The sequence below is a fragment of the Zeugodacus cucurbitae genome, chromosome 6 (assembly GCF_028554725.1).
Source record: "Zeugodacus cucurbitae isolate PBARC_wt_2022May chromosome 6, idZeuCucr1.2, whole genome shotgun sequence".
NCBI lineage: Eukaryota > Metazoa > Arthropoda > Insecta > Diptera > Tephritidae > Zeugodacus > Zeugodacus cucurbitae.
Window position 1 is genome coordinate 65,554,850 of NC_071671.1, and position 23,976 is coordinate 65,578,825.

The 23,976-nt window shown below is 32.0% G+C and overlaps 1 protein-coding gene across 8 annotated transcripts in view; it reads left to right on the top strand.

Moving 5' to 3' along the window:
* The window catches only part of LOC105211656 (ion transport peptide-like), an 80,851-nt gene extending 57,162 nt beyond the window's left edge, over positions 1-23,689 (top strand). For 6 of the 8 annotated variants that reach the window (XM_011183196.3, XM_054234486.1, XM_011183189.3 and 3 more), the window contains 2 exons: positions 17,268-17,488; positions 19,182-20,501. In XM_011183196.3, the coding sequence (XP_011181498.1) occupies positions 17,268-17,488; positions 19,182-19,323 (363 nt within the window). In that variant the 3' untranslated portion in view covers positions 19,324-20,501. Of the gene's footprint in view, positions 1-17,267; positions 17,489-18,428; positions 18,871-19,181; positions 20,502-21,996 lie in introns of those variants that run through there. The other 2 variants (XM_054234487.1, XM_011183192.3) reach the window with 2 other exon arrangements.
* Positions 23,690-23,976: the final 287 nt, after the last annotated feature.

Sequence of the window (23,976 nt, forward strand, 5' to 3'; positions counted from 1 at the left end):
TTAGCATAATCATAGCATTATTCGCCATTATGTACACACAACACGCTATCTATCTACTGTATCTACCTTATACATGAGCCACTAAAATACTTAGTATATGTAAGTTAGCTCATAATAGGGTTGCCAACTCAACATACTTCAAATTATATACATACATTGTTGTGAAACTAAGAGTGATAATATTTGAAAAGAAGCAACTAATAAAAAAACAAAAAGTCTACAATTTGTGTAAATAGAGTTGCCAATTGCCCTAAATGAAAAAAAAAATCACTACTCAGACAAATTGGATCTCATAGCCAGATATTTATGCCACTAACTAAACCATATTTTCATTTATAAACAGCTAAAATAAGAATCACCACAAAAAGTTGTCAATATTTAACCACTTGGCAACCCTATTCCAACACACAAACGCTTATAGACCAAATATTGTAGCGGCACTTAATTTTTAGACAAGTAAAACAACAACAAAGTCACTACAAATATGCTAGTACTCAATTCTACACGCTCGCTCACAAACCATCTTGCTTTACTCACAAACTAAATGCTTCGCTGCGCTATCAACACCAAAGCGCCTACAGATGTTCTACGAATAGCTGCAGAATACTAATAAACAAAGAATATAATGGTCAAAGACATGATTATCATTAAAGTGAGCCATAATACCTATAATAGCCACCATACTATAAACACATTGCTTTTGCTGCTGGTGTTTGCTGTTGTAATGGTGTTCCCTTCGCCAACCTGTTGCTGCGCTGGACACACTTACTGCAATGAAGACGACGACACACAGCTGCAAATTGTTCTATATACATTGGAGGCATGATACTCATGTAAACTCATTTAAATTTCCACTTTTATTTTATAATTTTTTTTTTTTAATTTTTTACTTTTATCATTTTATTAAATTAACCGCTCACTTGGGTGGCGCGCAAATTATTCTATAGAAAATAGCATGGGAGTATTGAATATATACAGCGTGTGTGTTGTGCCTCCATTTACTCGCCATGTGGTATTAAATTGTTGCCAGCGAGATCATTGCACGTCAACATGTTGCAAGTTGATGTTGCTGTTGCTGCCGCACGCCAACCAACCAACCAACCAACAGGTGATTATGATACAAATAATCATTGGTTGTACGCTGTTTATTGCGCATCGGTGTTTGCGTAAATGCTGCTGTGTGTTGTTGTTTCTGTTGGCTTTTATGCTGCTATTGAGCGCGCTATTAATGATGTTGTAGCAGATGTGCCGCATTGTAAAATTGTCGATGCTTTCCTGGTAGCAATTTTTTGTTGTTTTTGTTGTTTTTGTTTTTGTAAAACCAGTTGCATTTACCTCATTTCCTTTACTTACTCTCCAACATTTGTGTGTGTGCGTGTTTTTTTGTTGTTGTTCTATGTTTGTTGTGTACATTGCACTCGCTGGTACCATGCAGTCTCGCATTTTCCAGTTACTTCGTGAAGTTACATGTGCGAGCAAAGTAGAAAAAAGTGTACAATAGAAGTGAAAATTAGAAATGTGACAGTATGATAACCCAGTAGTAATTTTTCGTGGACATGAGGAGATTAAAGTTGTATTTGGCTTTAAGTTGTTAAGGGAACAACTAGATCATATACTATGACTAATATTTGCGGCATATGCAAAGTATATGGTCTAAGTTGAACAATTAACTACTTATAAGGGCCAATCGTTGCCTTATTTGTGAAATAAGGTCGAAATGTTGAAAAAAAAACTGTTGCTAAATTGGGTCTAAAGAATATAAAGACTGATTATTTAATATATTGCGATGTCCAAACAACCAAAAATCTGTTCACACAATAAATTCTATACAATTTTCAATCTAAAAAAGCCAAAATATACAAAATGTGTTCAAAAAATAACTGGTATCACTGAAAGTGTTAAAGGCTAGCCCTAAAGTCGAGTTTGAGAAATGTTTCGACGATTGGAAGAATCACTGACATAAGTGCATACCATCGAATGGGAACTATATTAGCAGGTGACAAATGAATAAATAAAAAATAAAACAAAATTCCCATTATCTTTTGAACACACCTCGTATATCAATTTCATGCATTTATCTTGACTTCAATTAAATTATGATTATTTCGTTCTACTGGGTTTCATAATCTACTTACATTGTATACGCAAATGATTACTCAAATATCTCTGAATATTCACATTACAGATACAGCATGCACAACAGAGCATGAAATGTATGCTGAAAAGCGCCACAATGCTGTCAAATGTGTGGAAAGTGTAGAAAATTGAGTTGAAATAGTATTTAAAAAATGTTAAAACAAATTTAAAAAAGCATAAAATTAATCAGCGGAAATAAAAAAAAAAAATAAAAAATTAAGTGATATTCAAATATACTAAAATTATATAGTTCTAATTTACGTTCGTGGATGTCTAGAGCAAGCAAAGAACTGAGCTTATCTGCATATTTATGAGTATGTGTTTACATACAAAAACAATTTCAGCAATAAGCGTGCACATATTTTTAAATCTCTTTAAATGACTGTCACAAAGTCCAATTGATTTCTGGCGCGCTTAATTTATATATGAGAATATCCTCTACATATTTTTAGTTTATTACTATTTTTTATTTAATTTGCATTTTGCTATACAAAAATATACGAAAAAAAACATGAAAATAGCAAATTTAGCGCACACAATGCTTAAATTCGCAACAACAAATGCTAAAGAGCTTTATATGGCAATACATACACATCGATATGTACTATACACATATGTCTGTATGTATGTTTGATTGCATGTGCCAGTGCATAGCAATGTACGCATGAACTTGCCCATTTTATTCAATGATAAAAATATTTGCCACAGCAACACACACCCATATGGCTCTACATCTTAAATACAAGCATATATGTACATATAGATATGTATTTGAGTGTGAACGCATTGTTGTTGTCACATTGACTGTTGCGTTGATCTGCAGAAATTGGTTGTATCCAGAAATGACCGCTTATGACACGCTCAACAACTATCAGACTTAATTTTGCAATGAAACACACGCACGTACACACTTGAGTGTGTGCATATATGAAAAATCACATACAACCGCACATTTATGTATATGTATGTGTGAGTGTGGCATCTTTGTGGTTTTGCACGATGCTACGCTTTTTTTTTCTTTTTCTTTTCTTTTTTGTGTAACCTTCAAAAGCGGCCAATTTATGGGAAACCGAAATGAACCGCCTCAAAAGCAATCACTGCTTTCTTACTCTCATTTTAACGGTTTTATTAAATATTTTAACAATTTATGCAATCAGTTGCCGGGCGTGACACTTGCTTTGCGCTTTTTTTCGAATTTAAATTTTTCGCTTTCAATCAGTTGTTTGCTCGTCAACAAGTGTTTGGAGGTGTGTGTGTATGTATGCAATGAGAGTGTGGTACCTGTGTGTTGCCGCTGGTCAAGTGCACGAATAAGGAAATTGTGGGCAGCTAAATTGAGAAATAAATACTTTGATTGCTTGCAATTAATAATGTACACACATGTGTGCATAATTGTCAATTTTGTGGCTTATTGGGAATGCAAATCAGTGCGAGAGCATACTTAAGTACATTTGAGTAGTGTTAATAAGTACTCATTGAACTAAGCTGTAAGAGTAAGGGCTATACAGTACTTTTGTATAAAAAAAACGTTTCCATTACAGAGACCCTTTTTGCAGATAACCAGTAGTTTTAAGTGATTTCAAGGAGATATTATCGGCTGCTTGAGCAAAAATGATATAAGTATTTATGACTTCACAAAATAGGAGTTCAATTTGGAAGTAGAGATGTTTGTATGCTATTTAAATGCTAAAATCAAAGCCAGGAGGTCCTGAATGTCTTCTTTTATAAACTAAAAGTGAACAAAAGTGTGTTTATAGCCGGTGTTAACTGTCAAAAAAATATTTAAAAAAACATTGCCTACATTTCGGCGCAAAGTAAGAAATCTTGAATTTAATCGGCATTTAAAGCAAATTGTTCTTAAAAAAACAGCAAAATACAAAGGAACTTCAATATTACATTAATTAAATTACTATTAAAGAATTGCTGAAGCTTTGCATTTTCCAACACTCGATTTCCGCTATGGAATATATGTAAATATTTTTTTCCTCTCCCAAATCTGTTCCTTAAATATCTTTGTTTACATTAACTGCTATAAATAAAATAACAGCTATTAAAATAGTATGGGAATTCGTTCAAACACATTCCAAACAATTTTCAAATTTTTTTTTTCATTAAGCACAACATCGTTTATATTGCAATAATAAAAATAACTTCAACTATAAACAAAATAATATCGCTATTAAATGCACAGAAACCAAAATACATTTAACTAAAGAATTTAAAATATTTTAAACAAATTATACAGTTTTGAAAGTCAAGAAATGAAGAATTGATTATTTAGTGTGCATTTGCATGGAAATATGCAGATTATCTTTAGAAAAGTGCATATTTTGAGTTGGAACAATTGTTTGCACTCTCTAGTACACATCTTCTATATTGAAAATCAGTTGAATATTATTCTAGAAATATAAAAAAATCAAGCCTGTGAAATAAATATCACTTTCAAGCACATTTTCTGATCTGATAATATATATATATATATATATATTTGGCGTAGGAACCGCTTTAAGCGATTATAGCCGAATCCACCAGAGCGCGCCACTCATTCCTCCTTTTTGCTTTTTGGCGCCAATTGGAAACACCAAGTGAAGCCAGGTCACTTTGCACTTGGTCTTTCCACCGGAGTGGAGGTCGTCCTCTTCCGCGGCTTCCTCCAGCGGGTACTGCATCGAATACTTTCAGAGCTGGAGTGTTTTCTTCCATCCGTACAACATGACCTAGCCAGCGTAGCCGCTGTCTTTTTATTCGCTGAACTATGTCAATGTCGTCGTATAAATCGTACAGCTCATCGTTCCATCGCCTGCGGTATTCGCCGTTGCCAATGTTTAGAGGACCAAAAATCTTGCGCAAAACCTTTCTCTCGAAAACCCCAAGAGTCGTCTCATCGGATGTTGTCATCGTCCACGCTTCAGCGCCATACATCAGGACGGGAATAATGAGCGACTTATAGAGTTTGATTTTGGTTCGTCGAGAGAGGACTTTACTTTTCAATTGCCTACTCAGTCCAAAGTAGCACCTGTTGACAAGAGTGATTCTGCGTTGGATTTCAAGGCTGACATTGTTGGTGTTGTTAATGCTGGTTCCCAGATAAACGAAATTATCTACAACTTCAAAGTTATGACTGTCAACAGTGACGTGGGAGCCAAGACGCGAGTGCGCCGACTGTTTGTTTGATGACAGGAGATATTTCGTCTTGTCCTCATTCACCACCAGACCCATACGCTTCGCTTCTTTATCTAGTCTGGAAAACGCAGAACAAACGGCGCGGTTGTTGCTTCCGATGATATCAATATCATCGGCATACGCCAGGAGCTGTACACTCTTGTAGAAGATTGTACCCTCTCTATTTAGTTCTGCAGCTCGTATTATTTTTTCCAGCAATAGATTGAAGAAGTCGCACGATAGTGAGTCACCCTGTCTGAAGCCTCGTTTGGTATCGAACGGCTCGGAGAGGTCCTTCCCGATCCTGACGGAGCTTTTGGTGTTGCTCAACGTCAGCTTACATAGCCGTATTAGTTTTGCAGGGATACCAAATTCAGACATCGCGGCATAAAGGCAGCTCCTTTTCGTGCTATCGAAGGCAGCTTTAAAATCGATAAAAAGATGGTGAGTATCGATTCTTCTCTCTCGGGTCTTTTCCAAGATTTGGCGCATGGTGAATATCTGGTCCATTGTGGATTTTCCAGGTCTAAAGCCACACTGATAAGGTCCAATCAGTTCGTTGACGGTGGGCTTTAGTCTTTCACACAATACGCTCGACAAAACCTTATATGCGATATTGAGGAGACTTATACCACGGTAGTTGGCGCAGATTGTGGGGTCTCCCTTCTTATGGATTGGGCAGAGCACACTAAGATTCCAATCGTCAGGCATGCTTTCTTCCGACCATATTCTACAAAGAAGCTGATGCATGAACCTTATCAGTTCTTCGCCGCCGTATTTGAATAGCTCGGCCGGTAATCCATCGGCCCCCGCCGCTTTGTTGTTCTTCAAGCGGGTAATTGCTATTCGAATTTCTTCATGGTCGGGTTATGGAACATCTATTCCATCGTCATCGATTGGGGAATCGGGTTCGCCATCTCCTGGTGTTGTACTTTCACTGCCATTGAGCAGGTCGGAGAAGTGTTCCCTCCATAATCCCAGTGTGCTCTGGACATCCGCTACCAGATTACCTTCTCGGTCCCTACATGATAATGCTCCGGTCTTGAAACCTTCTGTTAATCGCCTCATCTTTTCATAAAATTTTCGAGCATTACCCATGTCGGCCAGCTTTTCAAGCTTTTCATACTCACGCATTTCGGCCTCTTTCTTTTTACGTCTGCAAATGCGTCTCGCTTCCCTCTTCAGTTCTCGATATCTATCCCACCCCGAACGTGTTGTGGTCGATCGCAACGTTGCGAGGTAGGCAGTCTGATAATATACCGTTATATTAATACACTGTTATAAAACATTCATCCAATCTGATTGTCAAACAATCACAGCTGTTTATGAAATGTTGAGAGCGAGCACGAGCTTTCGAGCTTATAAATCATAACAATAATCATCATACAATCATAGGCTGTTTTTCAAAAACAGTGGATTTTTAGATTTTTATATGACAACCCAGTCAAAAAGTTCTTTTTTGTTGATTCAAATTAATATCGCACAGAAACCATCAGTAAGACATGAAAAAATATATATATTTCAGTCAGTTATGTAACATTTCTAAATATGTATCGTGAACTCGCTCATTTCAGTTGAACAACTTAAAATTCAACTGAAATTTGAACTCCCGAGAAACTCAGTAAATAATAAATGTAGAAGCCGGGTTTTCCAAAATATTAATATTCCTACAACTTAATGTATGCTGACTGATAAGTGCATAGATAGAGCCAAAAAAATTGCGCTAACAAAATTTCATTCTCAGAAATCAATAAATTGGGCGTAACGCAAACGCAAACTAGTCACCGCCTTCAACCGTCATCATTTGTCTATTTTTATACTTTCCACCGAATTGCTGTCGTTTGTTATTTGCCATATGTTAGTTGACCTCAAATGCTCATTCCAAGAAATGTCACACGTTTGAAGATTTACAGAGATACTTGCTATTTTCGTACGCAACAACAGCAAAAGCACAACACAACCCTGACCATAACGAAAGTCAACCTTAAAGAATCATACATATAAACATATTTATATGTGAGTGTGTGTGTGTGGGTGTGCTTGTGGTTTGCTGGGTGCTCCTACATGCCTCCATGCACGTATGTACTTTCGTGTGCCTCCATTTGTGTTCGCTTTGTCGATCATTTAATGCTAAAGCTTCAATCGTACCGGGACATCAACGAGTGTGTAGGTACACTTCAGATTTGATCTGCGCTGCTGCTGCCTAGGCATTCTTCTCAAGTTATCTGCCGCCACACGACGGCTGGCTGGCGCGCGCAAATCTACTGTGGCATCGAATTGCCGCAAAGCCAGCGCCAGGCAACCGCAGACCCACGGCGCTTCAACGAAATCGCAAAGCTACATCAACCAATACTTTTGCAGCGGAGCGCTTGAAATTTGCCTCTGCGTGTGTATGTGTGTTTGTGTGCGCTTTCTTAAAGGCATCCACTCATATGGCTTGTACCGCCAAATGCCTAATTGGCGTCCAATTGCAAAATTTATTACAGTTTTATTTTTAAAATCTGCTCTTCGCATTTCATTTAACAGACACACATGCGTTGATGTGTGTGTGTGTGTGATTTTCGCAAAGACTGCATCATTTTTCATTGAATGACAGTTTGCTGGCTTTTATGCCGGCCGGCAAAGACCATTATGTTTAATCGATAAACCGTTAAATTTGTTTCCAATAAATTTTACAGTTTTGAGGTATGCGGAGTCTTGCTGTTAGCAAGAATTCTGATTCGAAGAGGTACTAAATCTAAAAACAAATATGGATACCTTTATATCTGAGTGAGGTATATACTAGTTCGACTTAATGGATCTGTTAATAATCATACTGCCTAAAGCCCTTGCAATAGTAAATACGGTCTTGGTGGACTCTAGTTTCAAAGTAAAAGTTCAATATTGAATTCGGAAATTCCAACATCGTTATAACTATAAAATTTCAAAGCAAGAGTCTCCGTAAACACTGAAGATTAGCTACGCGATTCTCAATTAAAATTTATGATTGAGATTAAAGATACTTTTTTTTATAGAATTTTCTTCTCATTCTAAAACAGATATTTATTTCTTTATATATCTGAGGTCTCAGTTGACGTTCTAAAAATCGTCACCATACAATTAACGCAAAACACTTTCTAATTATTTTTTTTTATTGCACTGAATACCAACGTAAATAATTGATTTGGCATTTGCAATTATTTAACTGTTGTATACGTCAAAGTGACAGTCATGATGCGCCACTAAAATTATATTTGACGTCAAAAAGACAACTGACTGTGTCAAATTGACAGCGACTGTCACTATAATGACGAATGCAAATGAAATCAATACTTTGACGTAGTGAAGCTAATGATAATAATGGAATTCAAGGCGTATGAAGCTATTTAAAAAAAAAAATAAATATATTAGATTCACACTAAGCTAATAATAATACAATAAAAACAATAACAGTATATTGAAAAATTGTGTTTGCTATTTTTATTTTATGATGACATTCCTTCCAATTAATTATAATTGAAATGAGTGCAGTATCTCGATATATAAGTAAATAAAATCAATTTTATTTTTTCTAAAATTAGAATTGACTGCATCAATTGACACTAAATAACCAATTTTAGCTCAATTTAATGTTGATCAAAAACATTTAACATTCAAGCGAGTAACTCGATGCCGCGCGCACTCGAAAAATCTCGGAAATATTATGTGATCATGACAAATTTTTATTTTAATTGCCATGGCGACATATAAATGAATATACATACATACACACATATGTATTTATATGTCAATGATGCGATACATTTGCCCAGCATCAATAGCGGCATTATGATTCTCACAATCGCAGCATGAATATGAGTAATGCGTACAATGACAGGAGTGCTCATGTATGTATGTAAGTAAATATATACAAAAGTATGTCTGTATATATATAATGCAAAAAAATCAGTAAAAATATCGTTGCATATATGTATTTGCAAATCAAATACCAGCGGAATATCAGTTTATTGGCACTACGCATGGCTCTTTGCCTCCATCACACAGACACACACACACACATGCGCATGCACGCAATGAACATTTTTGAAGTGGAGCAATTAATGTATTAATGTGAATGCGCCAAGCCTCCATTTGTCGAGCATTTGCATCTGTTGCGCTGTTGTTGTACATTGCTATCGATTGCCCTGATCTGGTTCCGATCGCCAGCGTGAACGATAATGCTCGCAGGCAGACATACATACAACTTGTGTGTGTGTGTGTGTGTGTGTGCGTACTTTACTGTATAATTTATTGCTTTGATTAGTTGGCAATTTAATGGTAAATAGCAATTTATAACTGTCAAGGCGGCATGTTTTTTGTCGCCTAATAATCGCACAGACAAACACTTTCATACATACATACAAATATATGTATGAGAATGCAAATTTTTCTTTTGCCATTTTTTTTCTATGATTTCGTTTATTGCTTTCATCTGTGTGTAGCGTTCAATGAGAGTTTGTTATTTTATATATAAAGATACATTAAATGTCAACTGCCTGAAAATATGAAATCATAAATATATGTTTACGAGATATGTGCGAAAAATACAAGGAAGACGTTTACGAATATTTTTAATTTTTTTTCAGTTTCTTTTCTTTTTTAATTTTTTTCTATTTTTTCCAATTTTTTTCTATTTTTTATTTTTTCATATTTTCTTTGCAAATTTGCATGCTTATAAAGCAATTCGCTTTGTACACAATTTTATTGGCAATAAAAATGCTTAATGCGCAATAATAAATTTGGAAACACCCAGCTAAAAATATTTGCTCATACATATAATCGTAATTTCATGGCAGACACCTTGAACATTTAAAATGTTCTATGCGTTTTTGTTTTGATACAAAAATACGGTGTTTCTAATATTTTGTAAATAGCGCCGGCCATAACAAATGTGCACAAACAAACATACATACAAATATATATATATATATATATATATATATATATATACATATATACATATATATAAATGACGAAAAAATATGAAAATTATTTTTAATTATGGTTGGCTGCATAGTTTATAGTATAAATATGACTAGTAAATAATTTTAAATATCTTCGTTTAGCAAATCAGACATCCAACAGCATTTTGAACAAAAAATTTGTCGAAATAATATATTAAATGCGTCTAGCATCATAATTAATTAGCTACAAATGTAGCCCATATTTTTGTATTTTCTTCTTCTTTGTATTTTCATACATACATATATTTGGCGTGTGCACGCTTTCTTAAATAATAATAATAAATATTTTTTTTGCGAATAATCGCGTGCCATAAAATGTCCGAAGCAGCTATTGAAAAATAAATTATTGAGTTGACTAAGAAATTATAATTTCTTATTAATTTTTTTTGCTAAACAAATTTTTTTTAAATACGCTAAAAAATTATATTAAAAAAAAAATAAAAAAAAAGTATTTTAAAAAATTAAATGTAATTTTTGACAATGAAAATTATAATTTTTGTAAAAAATAATGTCAATAAAAAAAAAAAAATAAATAAAAAATAAAAATAAAATAAAAGATAAACCATTTAAAATTGTAGCTCCTCCACTAATCTATATAACAAATATTGTTATAAAATTGTTACATTATATAAATGGAAGAGAATTTAGTAGCGGTCAACTATATTGAAAGAAAATGATACTTATGTATGTATGTCTCGAATTGAGATCTCAAAATGTTTATAATCCTTCATTCCTTCAAATAAAATATATTCCTATTTATAACATTTTATTTTATTTAATATCAATATACAATACAAAAAAAAATAATATTTATAAATAAATAAAATAAGACAGCCTGTATATTTCTTTCAAGTTTTTTTAATTTCCATTTTTATTGATTTTTTTTTTGACACTGGCGCTTTGTCGCATCAAAAAATTAAGTGGGCGTTTCTTTATCGCTAAACATAAATAATATTCTTAAATACCAACATTTTATATAAATATGCTTATAAGATAAGTATAAACTACTAACTTCTAAGTCACACTTTTTGTGCCAAATTGTTTTACTAATTAAAAAAAATTTTGCTGGAAAAATTATAAAAAATTTGTTAAACATAACAGTATGAACGCCACACTACACCAAAAAATATGCTCTCCTCTTCCCTTTCGAAAATATATGCTCCCAAAACGTTTGTAAAATACCCCCTTGAACCGATACCAGCTATTGAGTCGAATGAACTTGTATTTCATTCCAATAAATATTTACTCACTAACAACCAAAGGACGCTTCGCGAGTATTTTATGACTTTTTGCGCCGCGAATCATCGAAATTGAATCGCCATTACTTGTTTGGGCGAATATATAGAATTTTTGTTCAACAACTTAATTGAAAGCATCAACAAGCTCATAAAAAGTTCAATTAAAAGCATACATACGTCTATAGGTATCGTCTCGTAGGTTCAAGTAGATATTCAGACATTCTTTATTGAGTGGCATCCGCAAATGCTTAAAACATTACGAAAGCACACACTCGCACAAGCGCGAGAGCTTTCATGTGCTCATGTATGTATGTATGCGACTGTTTCATCGTGCTGACAAGCAGTTGAAAGCAAAGTGTACGGATTTTTATGTGATTTCATGTGTTTTCGTAGATGGGCACATCCGCCAATTTCGTCCAATGCGGAAAGTTGATTTTTTATTTACTTTTTGATTTGGTTTTAGAAACTCGTGATCTCTAGCAACGAGGTGTTAATAAATAAATATAATGCAATTGATTTGATTTTGTTTTTGTATTATATTTTTTTAATTTTTTGTATGTTTCGACTGATTTGCTTAAAGCTAGCACAAGAGTATGTAGAACGTATTAAAAATATGAAATAATTGATTAAATTTAATTTAATTTACAATAAAAATTATAAAAAAGAGTAATATATCTATTAAAAATGTAGCATTTCAAATATTATACAAATTAGTTAACAATTTTTTTTTTTAATATTTTTTGTGTTAATTTATTTTATCATTATTTTGCTTTCATTATTATACATATTTTTATTTTTATTAATTAATTTGTTTTATTATACAAAAATTGTAATATAACTAATTTTACAAAAATTATTAGCCAAATTATCAAAATATTTTTTTTTTGTTTTGGACTATTAAAAATATAAATTTCTGGAGAATAAATATTTTTAATATTTTTTTTAAATAAGAGTCCAATATTTATATATTTTTTATAAGAAATAATAAATTTAAGAAAACACGAATAATATGTGCTCATATTGAATAATGCTACCTTCTTTTTGAAATATTTTTTATTATATAAAATGTCGAAAGAAATAAAATTTTAGAAAAAAAATTATTATTATCAAAATAGTATTAAGAAATTGTAAAATTTACTATTATTAAAAATATTTCACGAACAGCCTAATATTCAGGTATGAATACCGCTGCCTAAGTAATTTTGACAGCCAGTTGGATAATCTAATTTAATATTTTACACAGGTGCTATTACTTAAAGCTTTGACAGATTCCTATATACTTTTCAATTCCTATTTTTTCGATACAAAAATGCCTTGGCATAACCTTAAACTCATTAAACTTTGCAGCTAAAAATCACTTAAAACTGTACAGCAGTTTATTTTAGTTGAAAGAAATTTCTATTTTTAGTATACAGATACATTTGTACATATGTAGAAACATCTGTACTTACGTAAATGAACATGTGTACACCTACTTTTCTAGACAGTGTACGAGTATATTTAGCGCATTTATTTGATTTTAGACAACATGTCTGCCACAAGTATATCGTGTATTCATTGAGAAATTGTCACTGCTGCTTCGTCGACACACGCTTGCCACTTGGTGGTGGGCGCACAGCAGTCTGGTGCGCAGCACACATGAATTACAACAACCAGCAAGTAATGAGCACTGAAAATAGCGCAAATGAGGATATGTATGTGAGGGGAGGGGGGAAGTATTTATACATATTTACATATATGCACTTATATGCATATGTGTATATGTTTTTTAGTGTAATATCACTTAAATGCTGATGTATTTACATATCTGTCACGCATAGGCATAGAGCTGCGGCCGCGGCAGTAGATATTGTACGAAAGCGTTTGCGCGTGTGTTGAATTTTTAATTTCAGAAAAGCTACGCATTCAGTATGCTTAACTCGAGTTACACACATACACTCAATCACAATTATACATATAATGACATACATATATATTTATATATGTGTAATTACAACGCGCTTGCCCGCCCCCCCTGCGCGCCTCACCTTACTCTAGCCTCTCTTGCGGCAAAAGTACATATGTCTGTCTGCTTGTGCATATATTTTTATGTCATTTCGCGCGCTTTTTGTGCTTTTGTTGTTGCCTTTTGGCGCACGAAGCTGTCGACACTCGCTTACTTACAGTAGTTGTTGTCACCACTTCGGCATTCGCACCGCACACCACCCATTCGGCATGCTAAACAGCATTATTATTTTTTTATTTTTATTTTTATTATTTTTGTCTTGATTTTAGGGGGGCTTGTCAGCACATTGACTAGTATGTGACGCTATGCCCGTCGCGCCCATAAATGAATTGCGTCTTTTGCAAATGCAAATAATATGTGCGGTGATGCATCATCGGCCGTTATCGCTGTAATGAATATTGTTATCGCCAGTGTCTATATGACGGCGAGCTCAACAGTTGCATACAAATGCATATATGCATATATAATCATCAGGCATTAACATCATTTGCGTGCGCTCATCATCATCATCATCATCATTGTGCCGCCAGCCATAGTGTCGTCGCATAAAATATATTAATTAAAAGCGATGCATCAGCATTAACTGCATGCCATTTCAATTAAGTGCCATGTAAACAGAATCTAAGCATTCTATCATATGTATGTATTTGCCTATGTGTGCGACCGACCATTCATTAATTTACATTGACGCGCAACGCCAGCGTATGGCGCACGCTCCAAATACAAAAAGTGATCTCTATGCGACGCGCACACTCGCATTGTATAAGTGTGTGTGTGTGTGTGAAATATAAATTTATATATATTCTTTATAGCAAATAGATAGGCGTTGATCAATTTGTTATTTGTTGTTTTCGCTAATAATTTTGTTGTTTTTATTAAATTTTTGTTCAAAGCGTGCGACGCATGACTTCATCTCTAAATTAAAATTATTATTTGTTTTTATTTGTTTATCAGATTTTGCAATGCACTAATTATATTGAAAGCTCATAAAAATTGGTGTTGTAATACAATAAAAATACACTTAAAAGCATTATATAAACAATTTGTGCGGAATTATTAAACAGTTGAGATGATAGATGATCTCGCATTGCTAAAGATTCGCTGGAAAGATACTGATATTCGCTGAATTGTTTTAAATCTTTCTAGAACTAAAGTCAGTCTCTCGCAAGCGTGTGAGAAAAGAACTTACCTCAAAATGAATGAAGTATCTACAAAGCAACAACAAAAAATAGTACATATTCCAGGAAATACAGAGTAAATTTAAAAAAAATTGAGAAGCTATAAAACTTAGATGTTAATGGGTTCTTGTAAATTTTTTATTCAACGAACCACAGCTAACTTCACTCAAAATTCTACAGTGGAGCTGAGACTTACAAAAATTCCATCCAATAATTCGCAAGCTTTTCAAGCTTTTTCAGCTTATTTATGTCTTCGAAAAGAAGCTCGAAGTGGACGCGTTCATTTTTTGTTTTTTCAAACTTTAGTAAAAAAACGTGTACATCGTGTGTTCAAAAAATAACGGGAATTTCATTTTTGAAAAAAAAAGCTTTTTTACCTTATTTAGGAACTCGAAAAGAAGCTCGAAGTGGACGCGTTCATTTTTGTTTTTTTTCAAACTTTAGTAAAAAAAACGTGTACATCGTGTGTTCAAAAATTAACAAGAATTTTAATTTTTGACAAAATATTTTTTATTCCCCTACAACAATAATGTCGACTTCAAAATTGTTCTCATTCGATATTAAGCACTTATGCCAGCGCTCCTTCCAATCGTCGAAACACTTCTCAAAATGTAACAGTCTTTGACTCTGTTAGCGATTTCTCATTCGCTTGCAAAACGACGGCTCTTTAAGGTTTTTATTTTGGAAATAGAAAATTTTTCACGATAGAAAAATAAAAAAATGTGGACAATTGGACTTTTGAATAATTGCAAATTTAAAAATTCCCGTTATTTTTTGAATATACCTCATATGCTGGATGGATAAAATGTTGTCAAAATACGCCCCACATAATATAGTTATCTGCTCTATCGATTAATATAAAAGTAAAAAAATTAAGCATTACCCATGATGGGCCACTAAATATATACTACTACACATAAATCTGTTTCCAATACTCAAATGCTAAGAACTACTCATAACATTATTGCAGACTGCCGCCAAAGTCATAATTTACCATTTAAAAATAACCCACTTTTCCTATAAAATAATATGCATTACACTATTTTAAGACCACAAGCCATTGATTAAATCTGCAATTCATAATATTGGCAACTCACTCTACTAAAAACTATAAATAAATAAGCCCGCTGGCACACGTACTACGATACTCGCATTGGCAAAGAGGCGAGGCTTATTAATCTTACTATTGCAAAGCATGCCGCTATTTTTAGCTACAACTTATGCCATAAATAAAACTTTACCCACTTGCTGAACAAGCCACACAGATCGTGACTCGTTGTGGCTCGAATGCAAGTAACCGTAAGCGCGCTGGCGATTTTGGCTGTGCCACAATATAGACATAGATATTTGTAACTATGAGTGTGTAGTATCCTTTTTGCATAGAGATAACATCGTCTGGCGGTCACTTCAATAGCCAACCGATCAATTCACTTAACCAGATCGAGTGAGCAGAGCAAAAACAAAAAAAAAAAAACAAGAAGAAAAAGCAACAACAAGTTAAAATGATATGTGTTGTCGGTAACGCCTTTGAATTGTGGCAATACAATTTTATGCAATGCCACCCATTGAACTGCGTCGGCACTACACACAGTCTGTATACGATTCCCATAAAGTTGCTATTTATAGCCGGGCAAAGCACACGTAAGCGGCCGCCGCTTGTATCGACAATACTACGAAATGTTTATATGTCGAGAATGTAGACTATGAGGCGCTTACAAGCTCACAAGCGCTCAAGCCGCTATAAGCTGCCGCCTCGTGTTGACCAATCGGTCCGGCGCAACCGACCGGCTCAACAAAGCAACTATGTATTGAACGCCGTCTGGCTACTGGCCGGCCGGTCGCTAGCTGTCAGCCATCAGACGCCCGCTGCCTTCTGCCTGTTGCCGACAAAAGGAAGCGACAATAGTCGTGTAGCTGGGTAGTCACGAAAAATTCAAGGTTCAACTTGGCCCATATCCATTTACCCAATTCTTTGAATGCGCCAGCCAGACGACAGACAGTACGTGGCTATAAATACTTGTACAAATAAGCCAGGCAATACGACAAAAAAAAAATCGAGCAAATGCAGCTGTAGGCAGACAAACTTTAAAAATAGCGTACCAGAAACAGAGAAAAAAACAAAAAAAAAAACAGAAATATATTTAAGAAGAGTAGACAAATAAATATCACGCCCGTGACCAAGGTGTAGCGTGAGTCGATCGTGCTGCAACTCAATTCACGCAAAGTCACCATAAAAACAACAATGGTTTTATCGATTTTAACTATGCTTTGATAGATGGGGCTTAAGCCGTGGTCAGACTTGTGTGATTTAATGCGTTAGAAATTTTATAATTAAATTATTGTTTATTTTTCAATAATAGCTCGATCGATATATTTCGCAATAAGAATGTCACCGAATGAAACCCTTGATCGATTAATATCGATTAAATTGATAATTTTTTGGTATTGTTAATAATATTTTCCAGAGCCTTACAATATTAAGCATATTATAATATTAAATTCCATATTTAGCTTCTCAATATTTTTTACTAATTTCCAATTTACAATTTTTGTAATCTCATTACAGATGTGTTCCCGCAACATTAAGATCTCGGTGGTGCTGTTTCTTGTCTTGATTCCACTTATCACAGCTTTGCCACACAACAATCACAATTTGTCAAAGCGAAGCAATTTCTTCGACTTAGAGTGCAAAGGCATCTTCAACAAAACAATGTTCTTCCGGTTGGATCGCATTTGCGAAGACTGCTATCAACTTTTCCGCGAGACAAGTATACACCGACTATGCAAGTAAGTTGTCGCCTTACATGTTCTATAAGAAATTAAACCTGACCACAATTTGTAAATTAAATAATATTGTGGGAACTGATATAAAGAGAATTGATTAAAATAAAGCAATAACTGTCACTTAAGATAGGGTAACAGATAGCAGATGATAACTGTAGTTGGTTTATAGACTGAATTATATTATAAAACTTAAAATTAGTATTTAGTTCTAAAATTTATATTAGTTATTGCACGTCTTTTAACCGTTCTTAATACGTTTCCACAGTATTATTAAATTACAAATGTTATAACAGCTGTCTTCGATTGCTTTTGACAAGCTAGCAGAGCTCAAGCATAGCGAGCAAAGAAGTAGCGTATCGAAGACCGCTAATATGATGTGGTTGAAGGTGTTTTATACGAAAGTGGGGTTAGCTAAGAAGAGTATCGAGAGACTCTCACTACGTCTCTAAAAGTATTTTACTTCTACTTATTATTAGGGTTCCCATAATTTTAAGATTATATTATATAAATATTAGAGTATTTAATGAAGATTAGCTTTACTTCAAATCTTTGAGATAAAATTAGAGCATTTATATTGCAAAAGTTTTCAGTTAATGTTAACGTATTTTAGAACATTTTTTATGTATTTCATATTAAGCATACCATGGCTTAATATCGAAGGCCTCTATCTATTATTATTACTAATTTTAATTTAAGATCTTTATATAAATATAGAACTGAAAATACCTTACTGTATATAAAAAAATCTTTGACATCTCTTGGTTACCAGTTCATAAGGCTTTTGCATGCATTAAATACTTCGAAATCTTCTTGTATATAGAATACTGAAACATGAGTTCGCCTTCTATGATCCAACTATCCATACATCTCTCCAAATATGCCTACTTAACCAGTATATAAATCATAAAATATTTGTTTTGTGCATTATTCTCATTCGAAACAGGCAAAATTGCTTTACACACGAAACATTCGGCGAATGTCTGAAAGTTCTAATGATCCCCGAAGAAGAAGTTACCCAACTTCAGTATTTTGTTAAGGTCATTAAAGGTGCGCCAGTGCCATTCGCTTTCACAAATGTGCAATAAAGAGACGCGGCAAATACTATGAATTAGTGCACACAGAAATATAAATGAAATTTATAAATATTTTTACCAAATTACACACAAGCATATTTGTTATAATTACAATAACAATACGTTTCACCTGAAGTGCTATATGAGAAGCATATGCTTTGAAATTGAAATTGTTAATTAGAAACTTCTGTATTTTTAATGTTAATAACGCGAGTTTACATATAATTTATATGAATTGAAATTATTTATTGTTTATATATATGCGGGCAAATTATTAGTAATTATACACAAAAAAATTATTTATTTTAATATTTTGCGGTTTTATATATATTTTTTATTATGTATAAATAAATATGTTATTTTTTTTTTACATATATATTTTTTTTATATATTAATAAATATGTTATTTATTTATTTTTAAACTGTAGAAAAAATTTATTTTTTAAACCACTCTAATTTATTAAATTATTTCTATATTTATTATAATTAATTTATATTTTACTTTATTCTCTATATTTTATACTTATTATCCCCATAAACATTCGTTTTCTATTAAATATTCTTACTTTTTAATTTCTTTATGCTTATGTTGTTTTATTTTATTATTTTTCTTTTATTTTTAGGAAAAACTGCTTCGATTCGAAATGGTTTGGAGAATGCTTAAAAGTGCTTCTAATACCAACGGAAGAGATTTCGAAATTACAGCACTTTATCAAAGTGATTAACGGCTCTCCAATATCATTCCCGCAGTCGGTCCCAACATAACTTTAGTTTAGTTGCAAAAAAAAAAAAAACTTTCCAATTTCCAATTAATTTGTACTTATTTATTATTGTATTTTACGATGGTTTTAAGTTTCATTTGATTTTTATGATTTTCTGTTTATTATTACATACATACGTGTATATGTATATGTAATTAATTATGTTTATGCTTAAAATATGCTTAATTTATTTTAAATAACAAATCAGAACCTTAAATGTTAACTAAACAGAAATAAATGAAACTCACACACATACACACATATACAAAAACACAAAAAACAACGTTGAAAAGAAGAGAATGAAATTCAAACTATTTATAAACTTATTTATTTTATAAGTAAAATAGTAACTTTATACAAATGTGACATTTAAGGAAAAAAGTGAAAAAATATTGTAAACTAATAACTCAAAGTTTTGGTGTGGAAATAAAGATAACGCAAAAAATCAAAAAACCAATAGACAATCGATAGATTTTACCGTGCAGTACTATTGAATAACATTATGTGAAATACAGCTCTGTTAATCTAACAGGAAGCTATAATATAACAGAATTTCGAATGCAGTTCTGTTAATTTTACAGAAATATGTTGAGCTTTAAAAGCAGTTCGTTTAACTTTACATAAATCTGTAATAACTATAACAGAGTTCCCTATGCAGTACTGTTAACATAGATGTTACATAGATCTGTAACATAACAGAACCTTAAATGCAGCTCTGTTATCTCAGAGAAATCTTTAATATAACAGAATCAGCTCTGATAATCTAACAGATATTTGTAATATAACAGACTTTCAAAAACATTACTGCTAATCTAACAGAAATCTGTAACATAACAGCGCTTCAAAAGCAGCTCTGTTAACATTATTCCAAACTACGCAGCATCACTTGAACCGCTTAAAAACAAACATAGAACATGTCTCGGGAATTTTGCATACTAAAGAGTATTGTTTTTGTATTTATGAATATATTCGTAAAATTTTTCCAATTTTTTTTTTTGTTTGAAACCGCAAATCACTAAGCATAACTTTGAGTTTTTAATTTACAAGTGTTTGTTAGTATATTACAAATGTATATGTAGGTATAAATGCATGAAAAAAAGATGTGAAACTATTATTGTAGTATGTGCTTTCCAATAAGTATTCAACTAGTAAAAATGTTATTTCTGTAAATTAAAAAAAAAATATACAAACATATATTTTTTACCAAAAACAAGGAAATTAAAAAGTAATTCAATTAAAAATATTCCTTTATACATTTTGCAATTTGTGAGAAACACACAAAAATCCAGTTATACATACACAAAAAAAAAACATTAAACAAAATTTTTTTCCAAACAACAATAAAAAATACACACAATAATATTTTCACCCCCAAATGTGGGTACATTGTAAATGTACTGTTAAGACAGTTGGAGCACTACAAAGAGTTTCTAAACTTTTTTTTATATATAAATAAATATATATATAATATAACTATATGCTAGTTTCGTTTACAAGAGTTATGTACTATATTTAAAAGAGAAATTTATAAAAAGAAAAACTGTGAAAAAAAAATTTCAAAATATTTCAAAAATCAAAAAAAGATGGCATCAAGTTATGATAAAGAAACGCACACATACATACAAGTACATAGAGACTTACATACATACCTATGTATGCAAATATGTATGTACAATGTATGTGCATGTTGGCGAAATTTGTTAGCAAATATTTACTGAAATTATTGTGATAAAGTAGTAGAACGACAAGCAAGCATAAATATGTAGTAGAAAGTATGAATGGCGAAACTCAGCAACAGCAACAACAACACGCGCACAAGCAGCAACTGACGTAAGCTGGCCTGGACAGCAAGTGCGAGCGGTATACACTTCAGATCGCAGAGCAGCACAACAACAACACACATATTACAGTTATTTGTTCATATGTGTGTGTTGAGAGCTTACAGGACTTTTGCGGAAATACATCACAATTACAAACACGCACACACACACATGTACCAGTGCAATAACAACAATATTGAACTTTTGATTTTTTGGTATGTTTATGTTTTGTATTTTTTGATTTTTAGTTTTTTTACATGTTTTTTTTTGTATAAAACATATTTTTGCTTAGTTCTATTTTTGAACAGTCGTTTTTGATTGATACCTTAGCCACTCTGTAATGGTGTTGCAAGCTTATGCGCCTGCAGATAGGCTATATTTTGAGCAATGAAAACCATTAAACATTGCAGATTTTGCGTTTTGTAATAAACAAACTTTAAATTATTTGTATATTTTTTCAATACATTTTTTTATAAATAAAAAAAAAATATTTTATTATTTTTTTAAAAATACACATTTTTATAGTATTTTTTAAAATACTTAGTCAAAACAACACAAGCACTCACATTCACATAAGAAAATGAAAGTTTTTGTATAAAATTATTGTCTAAATAGTAACTGTATTTTGTAAATATGTACAGAAAATTTTTACGCGGCAAAGTCCGTTTTTTGGAAACTAGATTTCCTAACAATTTTTGGCTGAAATTTTACTATTTTGTATAAAGTTGAACACGCACTTTTTGCACTGCGTTTGTATCAGAATTTTTGCAAATAATTTTTGAATTTTTGAAATTTTAAATTTTACCATAATATATAATAACACTAACACCAACTGTCTTCTCATTCTCTCGCAACAGGCAAGATTGCTTCGGTTCACAATTCTTCGCCGCCTGCGTTGAGGCACTACAATTGCACGAGGAAATGGACAAATACAACGAATGGCGCTTCACACTCGGCAAGAAGTAAGCGGTGCCATTCGACTAAGTTCAGCTAATTTCTTTGTTGACGACCGGCGGATGATGTTCATATGCATTGGTTGCAATGTGTGGCATGTAGTATGTGCATAATGTGGATTGTGCGTTTGTGTTGGCTTTTTGAAGATGAAGAGAATACGACGACTTGGACTGGAACACTGATAATTGTTAAATAAAATAATGGAAGGAGATAAATGAAATTAATGTTTAACTGTATAACGAAAATGGCAATGTGATCCTGTTGATGAAAAACGCCGATAATGATTAGAGTGATGATGACTACGATGACGATGACGACACTGGCAGCTAAGCATGAATATAGATTATGGAGTAATGGAATACTGAAAACAAAAAAAAAACCGTTATGGAATTTTATAATAAATTTTTATTAAAACAAAATACTTAGAAAGAACTAAGAAAAAACACACATACATATTATCAATGGAAATTTAATGAAATAAACAAAAGTATTTAGCACAAATGAATAAAACAATTACAATTACAATTACAATTTAAAAACTAAACTAACTGTTTCAAATTGCTCGTTGATGTACTTTGATGTCTGCATAAAGCAAATTTTTAGCAAAATAAATACAAAAATTAAAAAAAAAATTAATTGAAATCAAAATCCAAATGAATATACACACAATTACTATACATAGCTATTTTTCATGAATTAAAACTTAGTTTATGCACAAAAATGTTAAATGTAAAAAAAAATTATTTGAAAAAAATGGGAGTTTTGAATAAAATACAATGTGTGTGTAGTTTTTCGCTTGCGTTTACTATATCCGTCTCCAGTGGTTAATTTTAAAGCTTTCATGTTTAAAAAAAAATATTTACAAAAAAACAAAAAATAAAAATAATTTCAGCCTTAAAATACTCCATTTACCAAAAAAAAAATGTCAGCAGAAAACGAATAAATAAATGCATATAAAGCTAAAATCCGATTGCATGCAAATTAAATTTAAATGCAACAAATCGATTTAATCGATCTTAACGAAACCGTTAACAAAAAACAACAAACAAAAGCGACCAATACAAAACTATAACAGAAACACACAAACAAGTATTTTAAATGTCTGATGTAAATAGTTGATTCATTTTTAGTTTTTTATTTTCGATTATTATTTTGTAATAATTTGTAATTATATTTATATTAATATAATTATATTATTGATATGTTAAAATTTAACTAACGTAAATTATTGATTATGTGCTATAAGTAGTAGCTATCGAATCGTGAGGTTTTAATTTTTTACAATTTAATAACTTTACATACATACACATAAATATATGCGAAATATACAAATGAATTGTATTGAAAACATAAAAGTATTTTTAATTTGTAAATTATTTTTGCAATAATATGCTTAAGTTATTTTTATTACTAATTATATACATACAAAACATACATACCTACATATATATATGATATATTGTACTATCGTTACGATGATTTTTTTTATACTGTGCAAATAATATGATAACAAAATAACAATAAAAACACAACAACTCCACACATAAGCTCATATGTAAATTCAATAGACCACAAACGACGGAAAGTATGTATGTATGTAGCTAACAAGCAATACCTTACATTATTCACATACATATGTATGTATGTATTTAAATTCTTATTATGTACATTAACATTCACGTACATTAAAAATATAACTAAAACTATGTTTGTAACGCTGCATATGCTGTCATACACCAACACAAATGTAACTATCGCTAAAGATTTGTACAATCTTTTTTACTTTGTTTCTCACTTTACATGCAATAAATATCACATAACGCGTATTTAGTTTTATTTTTTATGATTGTAACATTATTTTATTTGTTTTTGTATTTAATTTT